The sequence below is a fragment of the Staurois parvus genome, unplaced genomic scaffold (genome assembly GCF_062004578.1).
Source record: "Staurois parvus isolate SC_StPar_1 unplaced genomic scaffold, SC_StPar_1.0 ptg001328l, whole genome shotgun sequence".
Classification (NCBI taxonomy): Eukaryota; Metazoa; Chordata; class Amphibia; order Anura; family Ranidae; genus Staurois; species Staurois parvus.
In genome coordinates this window covers 6,514,603-6,536,555 of record NW_028319124.1, presented here as the reverse complement: position 1 = coordinate 6,536,555, position 21,953 = coordinate 6,514,603, and the positions used below count along the sequence as shown (strand labels likewise).

Below are 21,953 nucleotides of genomic sequence, written 5' to 3'. Positions count from 1 at the left end.
TTTGTCCCATCAGCTCTACACTGTGTTCACAATTATTAGGCAAGTGAGTATTTTGACCAAATCATCATTTTTATGCATATTGTCCAATTCCAAGCTGTATAAACTTGAATGCTTATTGGATTTAAGCATATAATCTGATGTGTATTTGTGTAATGACGGAGGGTGTGGCCTAAGGAGATCAACATCTTATATCAGGTGTGCATAATTATTAGGAAGCTTCTTTTCCTAAGGCAAAATGGGCCAAAAGGGAGATTTAACTGACTCTGAAAAGTCAAAAATTGTAAAAAGTCTTCCAGAGGGATGCAGCACTAAGAAATTGCTAAGATATTGGGGCGTGATCACAGAACCATCAAACGTTTTGTTGCAAATAGCCAACAGGGTCACAAGAATTGTTTAGAGGAAAAAAGACGCAAATTAACTGCCAGAGATTTGAGAAGAATCAAACGTGTAGCTGCCAGGAATCCATGACTACTGCACCATAGATAGGCTTGTCCACTCCTACTTCCACCATTGCCTATCCATACCACCCCAAACCCCCCCCCCTTTAACCAAATAAACTTTATAAAAATATGACACCATTTTTGGAGTAAATGGCCAACATGGCCTTTTATTAACAACTTCACAATTTACATACATCAACCGTTCCTTAACGAAACCAAAGAATTGTTGTTGGTCTTCAAAGGCACCCACAAACGATCCAAAATGCACCTGCGGACAACCCTATACACTAGGCCTCCAGCCGCAACCAACCAGCTCGGAGACAACCATACCGACCGCAGTGCAGCACCACCACCTTCCAGCTAAACCTTGGTTAACTGGGAATATCCACCGGGCCCCCCATACCACGGATGGGGTCCCACACCATTGTTTTCCTTCCAAGATGAGAACCGCCTCCAAAGACCAACAACCGCCACAGCACGCTGGGTAAGCCCTTACCCATGCGTGCCACGCCACAAACGAACCGCCCGTAGAATGCCGTCCTGCAGCTCCAGGGACCACAAATCCGTGCCCACCGCATTCAAATGCACTCCATCACTGCGAAGGTACCGCCAAGTATCCACCTCCAACTCCACATGCCGAACCACCAATCCCCCATTACGACTAAAAAAGCGCCCCACCTCCCGGTTGACCTTAATCCTGGCCTTGTTGAGCCGCTCCACCGACCGCGCCAAGCGCCAAGAAGTGCGGGCGACCATGTCAGACCACACCACCACCAGCCCCGGAAACTCACGCCGCAACTGAAGAAAATCCAGCTTGACATCTCTAACCAGCTCCCGCATGGACCTACCCCCCAAATCGTTGCCACCCGCGTGAATCACCAACACATCCGGTGGCCTATCCAGCCGCGCAAAACGCCGCACCTCTGGCACAACACGACTCCACAACATGCCCGGCACACCTAACCAGCGGACACAAACCTCCCGTCTATCCAACCCCAGCTGCCTGCCATTGGGCCGAACATCAGCCCGCCTGGCCCCCCAAAACACATACGAGTGACCCAGGATCCACACCAGGCACACCGCTCCACCTGAAAGAAAAGAAACAATACCGCCAGAACAATACAGCACAGGGACAGAACCGCAACAACCTCCCACAACCCAAACAAACAAAACACAGGACCGCCCACTAAGCCCGCAACAAATGCGGCCGAACGTACAGGCGAAATCTCTGGGAATCCCACCTACCAATGCGCTTCACCACATCCTCCGACAGCCCCCACCTGGCCGCCTCCGTAGCAGCCCCTATCCGAAACGAGTGCGAAGCATACAAAGACGCATCCAAACCAGCAGCCGTCAAACACCGGCGAAAAACCGCCACAAACTGAAAACGCGTTAAAGGGGAGCCATCAACATGCCTGAAAAAGGACCCCCGCCCCCCAGGGCGATGGGACAAAAATTCCCGAACCGCCTGAACAGGGCACACCAGTGAACCCGGAAGAGCGAAAAAACGCACCTTCGCACCCCTGCCCAATTGATCCGTCTTAGACCGACGGACCAGAACCTCCAACCAATCACCGGAGCACACAACCTCCTCCACCAACAACCCCCCAAGAACCGACTTGGATGGACTAACGAGCTCCCCAATGCGCAAAGCCCCAAAAAAAGCCACCGCAAAGGCAGCCCGAAATAAAACCACCTCAAAATCCGAAGAACACACAGTCCGCAAAAGCTCAAACAAAGACCCCAACAACGCGAACGACACCGGACGACGAGATTCCCTACAACGATGAGCCCTCCGATAACCCCGCAAAGCCTGTCGAACCCAAAAATCCTTAGTAAAATCCCAACACCCTTGCAACTTAAAGAAAAACGCCAATGCCGCTAGACGGCGATCCACTGCGGACGCCGACACCCCCCGCTCCAAACTCCGCGGCAAGAAGTACAACACCGCCACATGCACCTCCGGCCCCCAGGGATCAATAGCTACCAGCCCCAACAGCTCCAGCCATTCCCGCCAGACCGTAGAGTAAGCAGACCAAGTCGCCCCACTCACCGACCGCCGGATCCACCCCGCAACGACTCCAAGGCAATCTCCCACAGCCAGTTGGGACAAGGAACCCCGTGTTGCTCCGCCACCGGCGCCAACTCCCGGAATTTGTCTCACTGAAAACGAGACAAAGCGTCAGCTAAGGTGTTGTCAACCCCAGGGAGATGTACCGCATGGAGAAAAACATTCAGCTGCAAGCAACGCAACACCAAGTGGCGAAGCAGGGCCACCACCGGTCGGGAAGAAGCCGAGACCCTATTGATGACCTGAACCACCCCCAAATTGTCGCAGTGAAAACGCACCTTTTGATTCCGAAAATTCTCCCCCCAAACCTCAACCGCCAAAGCCACTGGAAACAGTTCCAACAGCGCAAGGTTACTGAGAAAACCTGCCTCCCGCCAGGAAGCCGGCCACGAGGCCGCACTCCACCGACCCCGGAAATAGGCCCCGTATCCCGCAGAAGCCGCCGCGTCCGTGAACAGCTCCAAGTCAAAATTACTAACCGGGCCCGACATCCAAAGCGCCCGGCCGTTGAAAGAATCCAAAAAGGTGTGCCACAACTGCAAGTCCTCCCGATGCTCCCGAGTCAGCCGAATGAAATGAAAAGGGGAGGCAATACCCGCCGTCGCCGCCGCCAACCGGCGGCAGAACACCCGACCCATCGGCAGGATCCGACAAGCAAAATTAAGTTTTCCCAACAATGACTGCAAGGGCCGCAGCTGAATTTTACGCTTCCCCTGAACCGCACGAATTTCACCCTGAAGGGCCAACAGCTTCTCTTCCGGCAGCCGACACTCCATGGCGCCAGCATCCAAAACAATGCCCAAGAAAGTCATCACCGAAGCCGGACCCTCCGTCTTTTCAGCTGCCAAAGGAATCCCGAAACGGTCAGCAACGTGCTGCAACGTAGCAAGCAAAACCGCGCACACCCCGGAAGCCGGCGGACCCACGCAAAGAAAATCATCCAAATAATGGATGACCGAATTCACCCCTGAAACATCCCGAACCACCCATTCCACGAACGAACTGAACTTCTCAAACAGCGCACAAGAGATAGAACACCCCATGGGCAAACACCTATCAACGTAAAACGCGCCCTGCCAACGGCAACCCAAAAAACGAAAACTGTCCGGATGAACCGGCAACAGCCGGAACGCCGACTCAATGTCGGACTTCGCCATGAGGGCACCGCGCCCATACCGACGAACCCAGAACACTGCCGCATCAAAGGACGTGTAAGACACCGAATACGACTCCGGATCTATAGCGTCATTCACCGACCCCCCCTTAGGGAAGGACAGGTGGTGAATTAACCGAAACGCATTCGGCTCCTTCTTAGGCACAACCCCCAAGGGAGAAACCACCAGATCCGCAAACGGCGCACAAGTAAACGGACCACCCATACGACCCAACCCCACTTCCTTCCGCAACTTAGCCGAAACCACCTCAGCATGCTGCAAGGCCGACCGTAAATTCCGAGCTAAGGGGGGGACCAAAGTCAAAGTACAGGGGATGCGAAAACCCTCCGAAAAACCTGCCGTCAGCAGCACCGCCGCAGCCCGATCAGGATATCTATTTAAGAAAGGCTCCATCCTTTCCACCCGCACCGGCGTCGTCCCTCTTACCCGCAGGCTCTCCGGGAGGGCCTCTACCCCGCCTGAAACAGCGCGAGAAAGGATGGGATCCACCGCACCCGGAACACTCGTGCCTAAACCTACAGGACCCTCCAAAACGACAAGTGCCCTCCTGGAACTGCCAGCAGAAACCCCTACGCTTGGCGGCCGATTGTCCCGGGGAAAACGAACCACCGGCCCCGCCCTGAAAAAACGGACCAGGAGCCCGCGGCGGCGCCATGAGCCACATCCAAAGGCCAATGTCCTTGTGGTCCCAACGCAAAGACGGGCGAACAGCCCTCCGCTGCCTAAACTGCTCATCGTACCGAAGCCACGCAGACCCGCCGTAAACCCTGTGAGCCTCACTAATGGCGTCCAGGTAACAGAACAACGCCGAGCAATGCTCCGGAGCTTTCTCCCCAATGACACTGGCCATGATTGCGAAAGCCTGCAACCAATTCGCAAAAGTACGGGGAATAAGCCGAAAACGCCGCCGCTCCGCATCCTCCCGTCTACCGTCATCAACCCGGGACCCATCAAAAGGAAAACGCTCCAAAGGCAAGAGCGTGAATATGTCCACATACTCCCCGTTCCAAATTTGTTCCCGCACGGCCGACTGCAAATGCGCACCCAAGGGGCCCTCAAAACACACATACACTTCCCCCTTCGCAGAGTCCGCCACGCCGACAGGTCCGGACACCCCCGAACCCTCCCCCAAAACCGCGGAAGGAACCGCAGAACCCATAATCCCAGACTACGCGGAAACCACCCCAGGCCCAGAACCAAGCGGAGAAGAGACCCCCAGGCCCCGCACTACCCCGCTGTCCTGTCCCGGAACCGCGAGCCCGTCCCCACCGGCCGGCGGGAGCCACGCAGAAACAGGCCCAGGGGTCCCAACACCGCCCCGCTCCAGCCGCCGCACCAAGTCCCGCAAACCGGAAAGTACCTCCCCGAGACCCCCACCAAAACCAGACAGGGGAACGCCGCCAACGACCGCCGCCGAGGCCGCACCCACCGGGGCGGCCTGACCGCCCCCCAGCAGATCCCGCAACGCAGAAGAAAAAGAGACAGACACAGGAACAGGTAACTCACCAGGCTGCCAGGAGATGCCCCATCAGCTGCGCGCTCCCGCTCCATCGATGAAGAGCGACGAGCCGTCACCCCCGCATCGGGTTCAGACAGCTCGCCCTCCGACCTCTCGTCCACCACTCGACGACCGGATGGCCTCCCGGTCCCAGGAGCCACGGGTCCCGCAGGGTTGTGCCGCTCCCGACTCTGCCTCTGGGCACCAGCCATGCCTGTCGCCGGCCCTGGGCTCCGTCCAGCAGCACTCCACCCAGCGCTGCACGTCTTCTTCCGTCTTCTGGGAGCCCCGGCTCCCGACTGTCCAGGGGGCCCACCAGCCGCATCAGGGGACAGCCCAGCAGCCGCAGCTGACCGCCTCCCGCGCCGAGCTCCCTCCCTGACAGGCACTATGTCAGCGGAGGAGCCGGTAAATGCACTCCCTCTCCTGCCTCCACGCCGTGCGGGCGGGGGGGAGGGACTACCAGACGAAACCCCGCCCGCCGAGCTCACTGCACGTCCTCCTCTCCGTGCGGGCGAGGGGAGGGGCCACTCGGCGAAACCCCGCCCACCGAACTCAAGACACGGCCTCCTCTCCGCGCTGGCGGTGCGGAGGGCCCACTCGGCGAAACCCCGCCCACCGAGCGCACTCCACGGCCTCCTCTCCGTGCTGGCGGGGTGGAGGGGCCACCCGGCGAAACCTCGCCCGCCGAGCACACTCCACGTCCTCCTCTCTGTGCGGGCGGGGGGGAGGGGCCACCCGACGAAACCCCGCCCGCCGAGCTCCGCCATCGCCGGGGATTCCTCCCGGCACCGCCGCTAGCAGAGGCCAGTGAGCGCCCTGCCAGCGGGGCCGGAGGGTCCCGAGGGGGGCTCCCAATGCGGCGCTGAGCTCCAGGGGGCGGGGCCGGACTGAAGCGCTCCGGAGGCCTAGACCTCCGAGCACGTGGGCGCACCCGCCCCCCGCTGCTGGTGACAAGCCCGGGTCTCCCAACAGATCAGAGACCCGGCCCTGCAACCAGCCCATACCTCGCTCTTCTGCTGCCTCCCGAAGTTGTGCCACCAGGGCCTCCATGCCGCAGGTCAGATAGGAGGGGGAATTTGCAGGACCCAGCTCAAATGAAGCTCTGGTCCTTGCACTCATCCAGCTGCACTGACGCCCCTTCCGCAGCAACCCCCACCCTACGGTGCCACAGACACCTCCTACACTCCACGTCTGCCAATCCAATAATTCCCAATCCCATTCCCCACCCCTTGGAGCTAAATTTTTAACCCTTTCCGTTCCCAACCACTCTGGGCCTAGTCATGTATGCCCTGCGCTATTTCCATTCTTCCCTATTCGCTACGGGCATTTCTTTATCCTCCAGTGCTGTCGTATTCCAGAACTGTAACCTACCTGGAGTGCCCAGAAGTACAAAGTGTTCAGTGCTCAGAGACATGGCCAAGGTAAGCAAGGCTGAAACCCGACCACCTCTAAACATAACACAAGTTGAAACGTCAAGACTGGGCCAAGAAATAACTGAAGACAGATTTTCAAAGGTTGGACTGATGAGATGAGAGTGACTCTTAACGGACCAGATGAATGGGCCCGTGGTTGGATCAGTAATGGACACAGAGCTCCACTTTGACTCCAGCAACGCCAGCAAAGTGAAGGTGGGGTACTGGTATGGGCTGTTATTATTATTATTAAGATGAGCTAGTTGGACCGTTTCGGGCTAAAGATGGACTCAAAATCAACTCGCAAACCTACTGCTAGTTTTATAATACACTTTCTTCAAGCAGTGGTACAGGAAAAAGTCTGCATCTTTCAAGAAGACCATGATATTTATGCAGGACAATGCTCCATCACATGCATCGAAGTACTCCACTGCGTGGCAAGCCAGTAAAGGCCTTAAAGATGAAAGAATAAGGACATGGCCCCCTTTCTCACGTGACCTAAACCCTATTGAGAACTTGTGGATCCTTCTTAAACTGGATATTTATGGTGAAGGAAAACAGTAAAACTTTCTGAACAGTGTCTGAACAGATCACAAAACTGACAGACTCCATGAATGGAAGGCTTATAACTGTTACTGTAAAGAAGGGTGGCTATATTGGTCACTGATTTTTTTGTTATGTTTTATTTATTACAGGTACTTATTTAGCGCCGTCAATTTATGCAGCACTTTACATGTATATGTACATTCATATCAGTCCCTAACCCTCAAGGAGCTTACAATCTAAGGTCCCTAACCCACATTCATACATACACATGCTAGGACCAATTTAAACAGGAGCCAATTAACCTATCAGCATGTCTTTGGAGTGTGGGAAGAAACCAGAGTACCCAGAGGAAACCCATGCAGGCACAGGGAGAACATGCAAACTCCATGCAGGTGGTACAGTGGTTAGGATTTGAACAAAATGGGAAAATTTTTAGTTTTTTATTTAGTTGCATAATAATTCTGCACACTAATAGTTGCCCAATAATTGTGCACATATAGATATTCTCCTAAGAAAGACAAAACCTCACGTTTACACTTAAAGGATAAGTTTACCCTTGGAACGTATTACATGTTCCACCAGTTTTTAGGGTGGAACATGTAATATGTTCCCATAGCTGCAGCCACTGTTATTACTTACTATTCTGTACTTGAAAATGTGCTCTCCTCTGTTTCTGATTTTTTTGGATGGCTACACTTCGTGGGGTCCCATGGAGCCCTGCTGTAGCCACATGTTCATGCTTTCTGCAGATGGGGATTGCAGCCAGATCTCCCAACTTTGTGTGCACAGACAGGCACAGAAAATACTGAAGCCCATTACTCCGAGTGACATGGGGCACCATTCCTACCGTGTGTTACTGGGAAGAATAGTGCCCCAGTGTCAGTGGGAGCAATGATGCCCCTTTTTAAGTGTGTGTGTGTGTGGGGAAGGAGGCGGGGGATGCTGTTCCCTGTATCAGTGGGAGGAATTGAGCCCTTGTGTCAATGATAGGAATGGTGTCCTGTGTCAGTTGAAGGAATGGTACCCTCGTGTCACTTGGAGTAGCGGTTCCCCTGTGTCAGTGATAGGAATTGTGTCCTTATGTCAGTGGGAGAAATTGTGCCTCTGTTTGATTGGGAGGAAGTTGGAGAAATGGTGCCCCTGTGTCAGTGATAGGAATGGAGCCCCTATATAAGTGGGAGGAATGGTGTCCCTATGTAAGTGGGAGGAATGGTGCCCCTGTGTGAGTGGGAGGAATAGCGTCCCTGTGTCAGTTGGAGGAATGGTGATCATGTGTCAGTGTGAGTAATGGTGCCCCTGTGTCACTGGGAGTAATGGTGCCACTGTGTCAGTGATAGGAATGGTGTCCCTATGTAGGTGGGAGGAATTGCGTCTTTGTGTCATTTGAAGGAATGGTGTCCTTATGTCAGTTGGAGGAATGGTGAATTTGTATCAGTGCTAGGAATGGTGCCCCAGATTCAGTGTGAGTAAAGGTGTCCTGTGTCAGTTGGAGTAATGGTGCCCATGTGTCAGTGATAGGAATGGTGTCTCTGTGTCATTAGGAGGAATGGTGTCCTTGTGTCAGTTGGAGGAATGGTGAACCTGTGTCAATGATAGGAATGGTGTCCTGGGTCAGTGGGAGGAGTTGTGTCCTTGTGTCAGTTGGAGGAATGGTTAACCTGTGTCAATTGAAGGAATGGTGTCCTTGTGTCAGTTGGAGAAATGGTGAACCTGTGTCAGTGGTAGGAATGGTGCCCCAGAGTCAGTATGAGGAAAGGTGTCCTGTGTCAATTGGAGTAATGGTGCCCCTGTGTCAGTGATAGGAATGGCATCCCTATGTAAGTAGGAAAAAAGGTGTCTCTGTGTCAGTGGGAGGAATGGTGTCCTTGTATCAGTTGAAGGAATGATGAACCTGTGTCAGTGGTAGGAATGGTGCCCCAGAGTCGGTGGGAGGAATAGTGCTCCTGTGTTAGTAGGAGGAATAGTGCGCCTGTGTTAGTGGGAGGAATTATGTTCCCTGTGTCAGTGGGAGGAATGGTGTCCTGTGTCAGTGATAGGAATAGTGTCCTCTGTCAGCTGGAGGAATGGTGTCCCTGTTTCACTGGGAGTAATGGTACCCTTGCATTAGTGGTAGGAATGGTGCCCCTGTGTCAACTGGGAGTAATGGTGCCCTGGTGTCAGTGGAAAATGGTGCTCCAACATTGGTGTTCATTTGTCTCTTACCCTGTAGGTTCCATGTCCTCCTAGTCAGGTTGCAAAGGGGACTATGCAGGCCCCACTGGGAACGAGACCACTGGTTTTGTTCCAGCACTGACAGCTGCTACCACTGCACAAAGCACCCCCTCCCTTTCCCTTCACTTTTCAATGAGAAAGCCCTGCATGAGAGGCCTTCTCATTGCAGGAGCCAATCTGCGACAACCAGTGGGCCATAACGAGCTTACCATAGTATGGGGACCCCTTCTTTTAAAAAAAGACACAGGAAGGGGAGTATATATTTGGTGTAAAGTGGGAAGACATATATAAAAGAAATTGGATTGCTGTAGTCATAAATTTTCTTTATACTGTATAATGTATGAAGTTTATTGATTTATTGTAATTAGCACAGTTTTCATCACATTTACACCAAGGGGATTTGACATATATAAGCGCTGTTTTTATTTACACACTTGTCACATTATGTACACAGAGAAGCACGTATATAATCAGAATATGTGTAATACTCCCAGGGTACCTGTAACTTATATATAAATATTAGTACAACCAGCTGACACTATCTTTAGTTCCCATGCTACAAATCGATGCAATAGTAGTTATATGTCACGCTGCTACTATCCACAAAACTACTAATGTTGTAAGTGCTAAAGCAAACACACGACAACATATATATATACTGTGAAAAAAATTTAATGACTCCACCTGTGTAGCAGTGTCAACATGTACACAAACATCTAAAAAAAACACATACCTATTTTTATTTATATGAATAGCTTGGCAGTGTTACATGGATGGAGTATTCAGGTTATATCACAGTATTCATTTTCACTGTATATGTGATTATTATAGCACTGTAAATTGGTATAAGTAAGCAGTAGGGAGTAATAGTGCGACACTTATTTATTATAGCACCTATTTACTTTTTACCACTATATTTGATGAAGATCATATAGGAAGTGCACATTATGTTTTAAGAATTTCTAGCATGGCGGACAATATTTGAAAATACTGTATGTTATTTATTTGTATTTCACAGTTTATTAGATGAGTGTATATGTTGACATTGTTATGCAGGTGGAGTCTTTAGGTTTTACCATGGTATTTGCTTACACAGTATATGTTATCACGTGGTTACTTTAGCACTTAAAGCATTAGAAGTTTTGTGGATAGTAGCAGTGTGGCACATACTGTATATAATCTGCACCACACATGCAAACATACACCTAGCTCTACACTGTACACACAATCTGCACATTACTCACAATCATACACACAACACTGCATGACATACGTTACATACATACAAACATGTCTGCACCATGCATACAAGTCAGCCCCCTACTTTGGTCCCAGCATACTCACAATAGAAGCAGTGAAACTTGTCCTGCATCATGTATTTTCTGTTTTTCCTGCATAGACACATGTGAATGGAGCCTGGTGTAGCTGAGCCTCCTGATCTTATGTCAGAGCTTTTTCAGACATCTTATCACTTGAGCACCCCTTGACATCTCATTTAATTGTACCTATCATTGAGAGTGGGTCATAGGGTGCAGGGAGCTATTAGTGGTGACCCAAATGATGGGTTTGTCCAAAGTGCGCTTACAGTGAGAGGGGCTTAAAGGGGTATGGTTAAAAACAGTGAACCAACTCTGCATCAAGTGAGCATAACGCACAGTGTGCAGGGGTCATCAGTGTGTAAGGGATCAAGGATCAGTGCAAGGGTCAGGAGTATATAATGCAAAACAAGCAGGGGTCAGGAGTGAGGAAAGCACAGGGAACCAAGGTCTAAAGAAAGTACAGCACAGAGCACCTTCCAAGCAAAAATTCCCCTCTCCTCTCAGTACAACCCCCCATTACAAAACCACTTCCAGCACAAATTCCCCCTCCCACCCTGAATTGAAAGTGAAATGCATGTAGGAAAGTATGTACATAAAAATAAGTAAGAATGTAAAAAAAGCCATATTAAAAATATGAAAGTGCATGCAGCATACATTCCCTTTCATACTTTTAATATGGCTGCTATGTACTGTTATCTTACTGCCGTCTGTAACACCTGATCCTTGCTCAACGGTTCCACTATCCTAAGCAGCAGTCTGCAAGTTGTCCTTCTCTGCTTCCTCATCCTTGTCCCCCTGCCATGTCATAGTGCACCTCAGACTTCACACTGGCCTCCTGAGTGTTTAATAGTTTCCCAATACTGTTCACTTCTGCACTCCTTGCAACCCTCTTCCAAAACTTCTCACTCTGCTCATTTATGTTTCCCCTGCCACTCTCTTCCAACGCTGCTCACACTTGCATCCCCTACTACCTTCTTTTACCACTGCTCACCTCTGCATCACCTGCCACCCTCCTCCAACACTGCTCACCTATGCATCTCCTGCTAGCCACCCTCTTACAACACTGCTCATCTTTGCATCTTCTGCTAGCCACCCTCTTCCATCACTGCTCATCTTTGCATCTCCTGCCAGCCACCCTCCTCCAACACTGCTCACCTCTGCATCTCCTGCCAGCCACCCTCCTCCAACACTGCTCACCTCTGCATCTCCTGCCAGCCATCCTCCTCCAACACTGCTCACCTCTGCATCTCCTGCCAGCCACCCTCTTCCAACACTGCTCATCTTTGCATCTCCTGCCAGCCACCCTCCTCCAACACTGCTCACCTTTGCATCCCCTGCCAGCCATCCTCCTCCAACACTGCTCACCTCTGCATCTCCTGCCAGCCACCCTCTTCCAACACTGCTCATCTTTGCATCTCCTGCCAGCCACCCTCCTCCAACACTGCTCACCTCTGCATCTCCTGCCAGCCACCCTCTTCCAACACTGCTCATCTTTTCATCTCCTGCCAGCCACCCTCCTCCAACACTGCTCACCTCTGCATCTCCTGCCAGCCACCCTCCTCCAACACTGCTCACCTCTGCATCTCCTGCCAGCCACCCTCCTCCAACACTACTCACCTCTGCATCTTCTGCCAGCCACCCTCTTCCAACACTGCTCACCTCTGCATCTCCTACCACCCTCTTCCAACTGGACTGGCAGCAGAGGTGCAAGGGCCTGTGGACAGTGCTGGGGTAGAGCTAAATTATGTGCTCTTGTACACAAGTGCCCACAGCCTGTAGGTCCAGGCTAAAAATTAGCAGAAAAGGTAGTGATGCCAAGAAGGATTTGGACTGACTGGTGGGCAGGTGGGGACACTGAAGACAGCAAGTTTGGAGATGGTGGTTTTAAATTTTTTCCCACACCCCTTGAAGTCCCGGAATGTAGCCCAGGTGGGGAAACCCTGACATACTGTACAAGGACATGCTGTACATGGCTTCTATTTTTCATCCAGGCAACTCTGCTATTTTCAACTGACTTTTGTTGGTAATGTAACACTGAGGAACAATTATCAAACACAGATCTATAACACATTAATCACTGGAGATGACACAGATTTTCAACAAGATGACACCGATTTTAAAAACAGACATATAAATAGAGCTCAATGTCAGGCACCTAAAACATCCTTGGAAAGTGATCAGGTGCAGGTTTTATACTGTGGCAGTGCTACTTTATTGTGCTGCCCTAAAACCGGACATACACGGATTGAAATTCAGCAGATTCACCAGGAACCGTCCGAATTTCATACCATGTATGGGCTATGAGGTTGTACACAACCACCCTGTTGGATTTTCCCTGCACAATTAGTGCTGCAGGCTCCAGTCTGCAATGCTGATCAGTGTATTGTGATGGCAGGGAATTCCCCTTGCTATCAGACTCCAATAGCTCAGTGGAAAGGATTCCCCCATCCACGTAGAGTGTGTGGATGTGGAATCAACTAAGTTTTTTTCATTCAACCTGCTGGTTGAACAAAAAAAAAACGGACTCATTGGGCTGCTTAATGTTTCTAATGTGTTTTAATGCATTACATGCCACACAGGTAAAGTCTTGATATTACCATATTTGCATTTGTTTGAACAGTAAGTGACTAGTAAGCGATGTGCTTGTGTCTAGTTTCTTATATTAAATTGGAGCTTTGAGATCAGCTCTTCACAAAACCGGATTTTCAGCACAACAAAGACATTGCAATAAAACGAAAGTGGATTACAGAGCAGCATCTGCTGTCATTGTTACCTTTCAACTGAAACCCTTGGAAGTCATAAATGGCAGGATTTAGTGTGCACAGACAATGCAGTCTATAGAATGCCAAGGCTGAGTGTAGGGTCATAGAAGTTATGTTAGGGATTGAGCACAGACGTGTCTGGAATACAGCTATCCCAGAACTGGATCTGTACATGGGAGGGTGAAAAATATGACTTCTGACTCATTTCACCCATCTTCCTCTTCACTAAAAAACACTAGATATATGTAGGTTTATAGCTTGTGTCTTCAAGCATTGGATCTGCATGTGGGAAGGTGAGAGACTGGAAAGTCTACAACTGTCTGGATACGCTCAGGTCCATTAAAGAAGATGCCCATTCAAAAACTGTGATAAGAGGGATACATTTGTATGAAGACCATATCAGTGTGTGTGTGTGTGTATCTTATTTACATTTGAGCCTTTGCATGAAAGGGATATTTTCATCCAATGGCAAATACAAATATCTGTCAGATTTGCACATCACCATGAATAGCAGATAAAGTCAACTGTGTGTCAATTAGACCGGTCTTCCCTGACCAATGGTTCCTTCAAAGTGTGTGTTACCTTAGACTTGGGGTCTCCAAACTTTTCAGTTCGAGGTCCACATCAGTCTCCCCTTACATCAAGGCCCCCATCACAGTCCTTCCTTACATCATGGTTCCATTAGAGTCCTCCCTAACCTCAGGGTCCCAATCACAGTCCTTTTATTGGGGGAAAACAGAGACCATAGGATGATCTGAAGACCTGTGTGAACAGCCACTGAGCCTAGTTGTGGGCCAGATAAAATCTTGCAGCAGACTGGACCTGGCCCAAAGGCTGTAGTTTGGAGATGACTTCCTTTAGCCAAAAGGTATTGATGCTGCTGTTTTTTTACAGGTAGCTTAAAGAGGAACTTCACCTCCCTGCAGAGGAGAGTGGTCCACTCAGCTCCCTCCCCTCTACCCGTTAGCACCCACTATATTGGTCCCGGGCCCTCAGATGGGCAGTCAGGGGCTGGGATACATGGCAGAGGCATGTGGGGGGGTTATCTGTTACCAGGGGTGTGTGAAAGCAATCCATCACCACCAGAGCCTCTGGACTGCTTCCATCTGTCAACCAGAAGTCTGCTTGTCCGATATACACACACTCCTAGTGATTGCAGCGTGTGTATGAAGCCCCAACGCTGCCAAGTCCATATGGACCTGACAGCAAAAGGGTTAAAGGGCTCTGAGGGGGTAGAGGGAAATAGCACAAGTAGCCAGTCAGGTGTGCTGCAGTGTATGTAACATGCTGATAGAAGGAGAGAGCAGAGTGACAGAGAAATGAGCTTATCAGGATGCTGCTCCTCCTTTGCTGTCCAATCACACAGGGAAGATGGAAGGGAGACCTGTAAGTGAAAATGAAAATGTAGCAGAGAAAGATCAGGACCCTCAAGCCTGCGGGGCTGTACAGACTAGAATTATGTATATCTCAGGACTGGATAGACAGAAATACGAATCCTTTGGCAGATAAAATAGCTCTCCTATATGTATTTCATCTGTGTACTTAGTTGTTTAGCTGGAGTTCAGTTTTACATATATACAAACATTAGGTCTGATATTCACACTTTGCTGTTCTCTACATGAAGGAAATTTCCATAATACGCCAACTAAAAGCTCAGACAGACAATGACACAATGTTTCCCAAGGGATGTGAAAAAAGAAAGCACTTTTTTAATCTGTACTGAATGAAATTTGAGCACACAGATGGCTTTTACAGCCTCAACACCACCAGCAGCCATGCCCTCACTTTCCAATTAGCCTTTACACCTTTCATCAAGTAGGATTTTCACTACACTACACATATTGACAGCAGGGGGTATAACTGCAGAGTATTTCCAACATATTACCACTTGGAAAAAAAGTATTAAAACTACCCATATATTATGTATGCACTTCCTGCCCCTGACTGTTGGCTATGAAGCCCCAGAAGGAAGAAGTGGAGCGAAAGAGAGACAAAGAGAGATAAAGTCTTAGCCACATGTTCTGTCCATGCTAGAGACTATTATATACTACTAGAGAGGAACTAAAGAGCAGAGTAGATAGTGTGACTCTGAATTTCAGTGCCACAAAACAGTTCCTGCCGATGAGAAGTCCCATTCCATGCTTGTCAGACAACAGCTGGAGGATACCCCATGACCACTGATCTTGTCTTCAGGTCTCCAACACAAAGACAGATGTCACATCATGCTCAGGGGCCCCTGTAATTGGTCTTCCACCTGGATCTCTATTAATATCTATATATACTCAGGTATGTGTGCACAATTCCACCAGGACTCCTACGGGATCCTTTGCTTATGATACATCTTAGTATGCTGGATGTATGTACTGTTATTACTCTCTTTTTATATAAAGCTTGTATCATTTCTATACTAGTATGCATCTATATGCGTATTGTTAATGTCATATGCTGGTTGCAGTAGTCCTTCTGCTCTGAATTACTTTAGATTAGATTACTGATTAATTTCCCAACAATCCAAACATGGACTCAGCGGCATAACGTCAGCACGTAAGGTGCTCCAGGGTGGAGCCTTTCTTTATAAGTTGGTCCGCATTAGTCGGTTTTCCATGTTTTTATAATTGATTTTATGGTTTTGATAGTAATAAAATACTACACAATATATACACTGCTCAAAAAAAGTAAAGGAACACTTTGAAAACACATTAGAGCTCAATAGGGAAAAATCTCATGCTGGTTATCTATACTGATATGGCCTGGGTAATGTGTTAGGAATGTAAGGATGCCCCATCGTTTGATGGAAATAAAAATTATCAACCTACAGAGGACCGAATTCAAAGACACCCCGAAAATCAAAGTGAAAAAATTATGTAGCAGGCTAGTCCATTTTGCTGAAATTTCATTGCAGCAACTCAAAATGGTACTCAGTAGTTTGTATGGCCTCCAAGTGTTTGTATGCATGCCTGACAACGTTGGGGCATGCTCCTAATGAGATGATGGATGGTGTCCTGAGGTATTTCCTCCTAGATCTGAACCAGGGCATCACTGAGCTCCTGGATAGTCTGAGGTGCAACCTGGTGGCATTGGATTGACTGAAACATGATATCTCAGAGGTATTCTATTGGATCTAGGACAGGCGAGTGTGGGGGCCATTCAATGGTATCAATTCCTTCATCCTCCAGGAACTGCCTGCATACTCTCGCCACATGAGGCCGGGCATTGTCGGGCAACCCAGGACCCACTGCCTGCCCAGACCATCACTGACCCACCACCAAAACAGTTCTGCTGAATGATGTTACAGGCAGCATAATGTTCTCAACGGCTTCTCCAGACCCTTTCAAGTCTGTCACATGTGCTCAGGGTGAACCTGCTCTCATCTGTGAAAAGAACAGGGCACCAGTGGTGGCCCTGACAATTCTGGTGTTCAGTGGCAAATGTCAATCGAGCTCTGTGGTGCCAGGCAATGAGCACAAGGCCCCCTAGAGCACGTCGGGCCCTCAGGCCACCCTCATGAAGTCTATTTTTGATTGTTTGGTAAGAGACATTCACACCAGTGGCCTGCTGGGGGTCATTTTGTAGGGCTCTGGAAGTGCTAATCTTGTTCCTCCTTGTCCAAAGGAGCAGATACTGGTCTTTCTGATGGGTTAAGGGCCTTCTACGGCCCTGTCTAGCTCTCCTAGAGTAACTGCCTGTCTCCTGGAATCTCCTCCATGCTCTTGAGATTGTGCTGGGAGAAACAGGAAACTTTCTGACAATCGCACGTGTGCCATCCTGAAAGAGTTGGACTCCCTGTGCAACTTCTGTAGGGTCCAGGTATCACCCCATGCTACCAATAGTGACACTGACCCTAGCAAAAACTAGTGAAAACCAGTCAGCAAAGATGAGTAGGGGAAAAAATGTCAGTGGCCTCCGCCTATAAAATCATTCCTGTTTCAGGGGTAGTGTCATTGTACCCCATCTAGTGCACCTGTTGCTGATTTTTTTTTTTTATATTAACAATTTTTATTGGTTTTCGTGAAATACAAACAATATATTTCAAAGGATCAGAAGAGAAAATAAACATAACAGAAAGGTACATCGATGGCAGAGTTAAATAGGGTCAGGACCAGCTAAATCATAATTAACAGTGTGAAGAATATCAGGGCCTTGCAATGTGGGCCGGCATAGAAGAAGTGAAAGTATCCCATGGGAGCAAAATCATCTCAAATACAGCAAACGAACAACTATGTAGTGCAGTCAAATATTCCACCTGTCTTACATCAGCAATAAGTTTGTACAAAATTGGCATTGAAGGAGGATCAGAGGACAACCAACACATAGGAATGCTTCTCCTGGCCGTGGTCAGCACATGGACAGCGAGTTTCCTGGATAATTTAGGTAGTCCTGGGAATGGTAAACCCAGCAAAAAATGTAGTGGATCAAGTGGGAGAGAGACATGCAGCAATGAATTCAGAAGAGAGAACATCCTGCCAAAAAGGAGTAATGGAGCTGCATGTCCAAAAATATGATAGAGAGAACCGAGGTCTCTACTACAGCGCCAGCAATCAGGAGAAGCATTCGGATTATAAGCATGCAGAACTTCAGGTGTTTTGTACCATAACATCATGATCTTGTAAATATTTTCCTTAAAAACCACACAGACAGAAGATCTAGATGCATTTTCCCAAATTTTCTGCCATGTCAATAAATCAATATCGCATTGTATAAATTGAGACCACCTACGCATATAAAGGTGAATATTGTTGGATAAAGAGGGGGCTTCCATAAGAAGTTTATATGTATTAGAGATTATACCCCTGTGATGGGGACCCTGCATACATAGACGTTCGAAGGGAGTAGGCTTCCCCAGAGTGAATGAAGGTGATAAAGTGGAAAAAAAGTGGCGTATTTGAAGATAAATATATAGGTGTTGAGGAGGTAAAAGGGCTTTTTTCTGGAGAACTGGGAATGAGTGTAACTTACGAGTCACCGGGTGTACCAAGTGACGCAATTGAAAAAGGTTAGCTACAGCCCAATGAGACATCCGGGACATGGCCATGTTGTCTGGGAGATTAGGGTTACAGAGGATATTTGTCAGTGGGGAGCAATCATAGGCCAGTGAAAATTTAGCCTTACATTTCTGCCAAACAGTCAGAGAAAATTGCATGGGACCAAGGAATAAATGGCGAAAGGAGGAGACATCCACTGCTGAGGTCAACCAAAGGAGAGAACATAGATGGGCTGGGGACAGTTGCAAGGATTCGATCTCAGTCCATGTGTTGGGAGGATAATGGGAAGACCATGACATGAGAAAACGAAGGTGAGTTGCGTAGTAATATGTTACTATATCCGGAGCCCCCGAGCCCCCCCTAGATCGTGGGGATAGCAAAACAGAGCGTGCAATCCTGTGCCGCTTCTTGTGCCAAATAAAATGCAGGAAAGATTTCTGAACAGAGTGGAGTTTGGACATAGGAACGGGAACGGGGAGGGTCGCAAACAGGTATAAAAGTTTAGGTAACACTGTCATTTTTAATACATTAATGCGTCCGAGGAAAGAAATGGGCAGAGCATCCCATTGTTTCAGGGAGCGAGAAATTGCAATAAATAGTGGAGGGAAATTGGCCTCGTATATGGATTGGTAAGAGGAAGTAAGATTAGTACCTAAATATTTTAAAGAATGGGTGCACCACCGGTAGGGAAAAGCTTCCTGAAGCGAGGATAGAACGGCTGGTGAGACGTGTATTGGGAGTGCCTCAGTTTTAGACGTATTAACTTTGTAGCCTGATATAGCCCCAAATTGTTTCAAGGTCAGATACAAAATCGGTAAAGAAGTAAAGGGACTCGTGAGTGTGAGGAGAATGTCGTCCGCAAACAGCGATAACTTGTACTCATGGGTAAGGAAATGTATCCCGCGAATATCCGGATTCGGCCTGATGGATGTGGCCAACGGCTCCAGGCAAAGAATAAACAGCAAGGGAGAGAGTGGACAACCCTGACGAGTGCCATTGGACATCTGAAAAGGGAGTGAGAGAAAAGAGGCTAATCTGACCTGCAAAAATGGGAAAGAGTAAAGGGCCTTCAAGGCTGCTACAAATGGGCCTTTAAAACCAAATCTCTCCAAGACCATGAACATGTAAGGCCAACTTAACCGGTCGAAAACTTTTTGAGCGTCTAAGCTCAATAACACAGCAGGGGTGGAGGATCGGTTAACCAGATCAACCAGATCAATAGATCTCCTGGTGTTATCTGCAGCATGTCTGGAAGGTACAAAGCCCACTTGGTCCCTATGTATGAGTTTGGAAATAATTCCAGACAATCGGTTGGCTAAAATTTTAGTGAAAATCTTGTAGTCGGAATTAAGTAGTGCAATCGGACGATAGTTGTCTACAATAGAGAGATCTTTATTGGGTTTAGGGATAACCAAGATATAAGCACATGAAAAGTCAGTCTGGGGTGTGACCCCCTTAAAAAGGTTGCTATAAAGGGAAAGAAGATGGGGAGCCAGGATACCAATAAAGGATTTATAATAAGAGTAGGGTAATCCATCCGGACCCGGGGCCTTACGAGAAGGAAGATGTTTAATCGTGTCAAGTAGTTCCTTTAGCGTAATGTCAGCATTAAGGATGGCAATGTCTGGGGGTAATAGTCTCGGAAGTGACAAGGAATCAAAAAAGTCGTCAAAGGATGACTGTGTGAGAGGCGGGTGAAGGTCTGGGGTCAAACAGTTATACAGTTTCTCATAGTATGAGCCAAAAAGGGTTGCCATGACCTGAGGATCATAGGTAGGGCTTCCGTTTGGTTGGAATAAAAGATCAGGCATCGTAGAAGGAGACTGAGCTTTAAGTCGATTGACTAACATACGATGGGGTTTGTTGGAAAATTCATAAAATTTCTGTTTAACCCACAGGAGGGACTGTGCAGACTTACTGGAGTCAAGAGTTTTAATGCGGTCACGGAAAAATGTTACCCTCCGGAGCCCAGAAACGGACGGCTTGGCCATCAACCGTCGTTCCGCCAAAGATAGTTGATGTACAAGAGAGGCCCTAGCACTCGCCGCAGATTTCTTTAAACGCGAGCCCATAGAAATACAGAGTCCTCGAAATACCGCCTTATGAGCCTCCCATAAAGTTGAGGAGGAAGCTACGGAGCCAACATTATGGGTAAAATAGGTATCAAGTCCCCGAGACAATTCATCCCTAAGATGGTCTGTAGTGAGGAAAGTCTCATTAAGGCGCCAGTGACATGGTTTGGATATAGCAGGAGGAAAGAAAAGGTTTAAAGTCAGAGAGGCGTGGTCAGACCAGGTAATGGGATTAATTTCAGAAGTGACCAAGAGTGGAAGCAATGGGGCAGAGATGAAAAAGTGATCTAAGCGAGAATAGCTACGGTGAGGGGTGGAGTAGAAAGTAAATTGTTTATGGGTGGGGTGTTTAATCTGCCAAGCGTCGAAGAGACGATGCTCCCTTATCAGTCTACGAAAGGATTTTGAAGAGGAGCATTGCCGCTTTGAGGGTGTGGAGTCAAAAAGAACTTTCCTGTCCTTATGGGGGGAAAAAATCAAATTAAAATCACCCCCCACAATCACATGCGAGGTGGAAAAAGAATCTAAGGCAGCTAGTGTTTGGGAAAGAAATTGCAATTGACCTGTATTGGGGGCGTATAAATTCAACAGAACAAGGGGAGTGTCACCAAGCATACATTCCAAAATAATGAAGCAACCTTTTTGGTCAACTTTGGAGGAAACAACCCGAAGGGAGCAGTGCGACCCAATCAAGATTGCCACCCCAGCCTTCCCGGAGGGATCGAAGGCCGAATAGGCTTGGGGAAAAAACCTCGAGGCAAAACGAAAGGAGCCAGCTGATTTGAAATGGGTCTCTTGGACAAAAATAATGTCTGCTCCTGAGGATCGAAACTCCTTCAAAGCCATCCACCGTTTTTGAATGTAGTTGAGGCCCTTGACATTATATGACAGAAACCTCAAAGCCATTATAAAATAACAAGGATTGAAGCAAATGTGTTAGCATAAAAAAGAAATGAAATAGCATCGATGTAATAGAATAAAAAACAAAAAACAGTAAAATAACACATGAAGGTATAAACACAGAGATTGACATAAGTATCCGTGAGGATATAAACTTGGGATCAAGAAATTGGCCCAAGTTGTCTAGGCCTATGGCTAGACAAAATCGGGAGCAGCACGACAACCAGGACATCAGAAAGGTCGTCATGCCCGGCCAGACAAAACAGAAGTGAAAAAATGCACCCAACAATGGTTCGGCTGGACAGAAAAGAGAAACCTGAGGGAAAATTATGCAAGGGAAAAAAAGAAAAAAAAATCCAGGAGGGAAGGATCGTCACCGGAAACACCCCGGAAAGTCACCCCAGAGAGTCCTCAGACAGGCGGATCGGTCAACTGAGGATGACGTGGACGTTGTGGGGTACGTGAAAGTCTCTTCCGACCTCCGCGGACTGGGGTCCAGATCTTGCTGGGGGTGGCGGATGGACGAGACGGAGTCGGTGGCAGAGGAGACACATCTTCTGAC

General features: G+C 48.5%; 1 protein-coding gene across 1 annotated transcript; it reads right to left on the bottom strand.

The window, feature by feature from the left end:
• Positions 1-1,484: 1,484 nt before the first annotated feature.
• LOC149436977 (uncharacterized) lies at positions 1,485-5,396 on the bottom strand. The gene is made up of 4 exons (XM_089661337.1): positions 5,193-5,396; positions 4,467-4,548; positions 2,921-3,352; positions 1,485-2,603 (listed from the first exon to the last, which is right to left on the bottom strand). The coding sequence occupies exons 1-4, from the start codon at positions 5,394-5,396 to the stop codon at positions 1,627-1,629; spliced, it is 1,695 nt and encodes a 564-aa protein (XP_089517463.1). The 3' UTR covers positions 1,485-1,626.
• Positions 5,397-21,953: the final 16,557 nt, after the last annotated feature.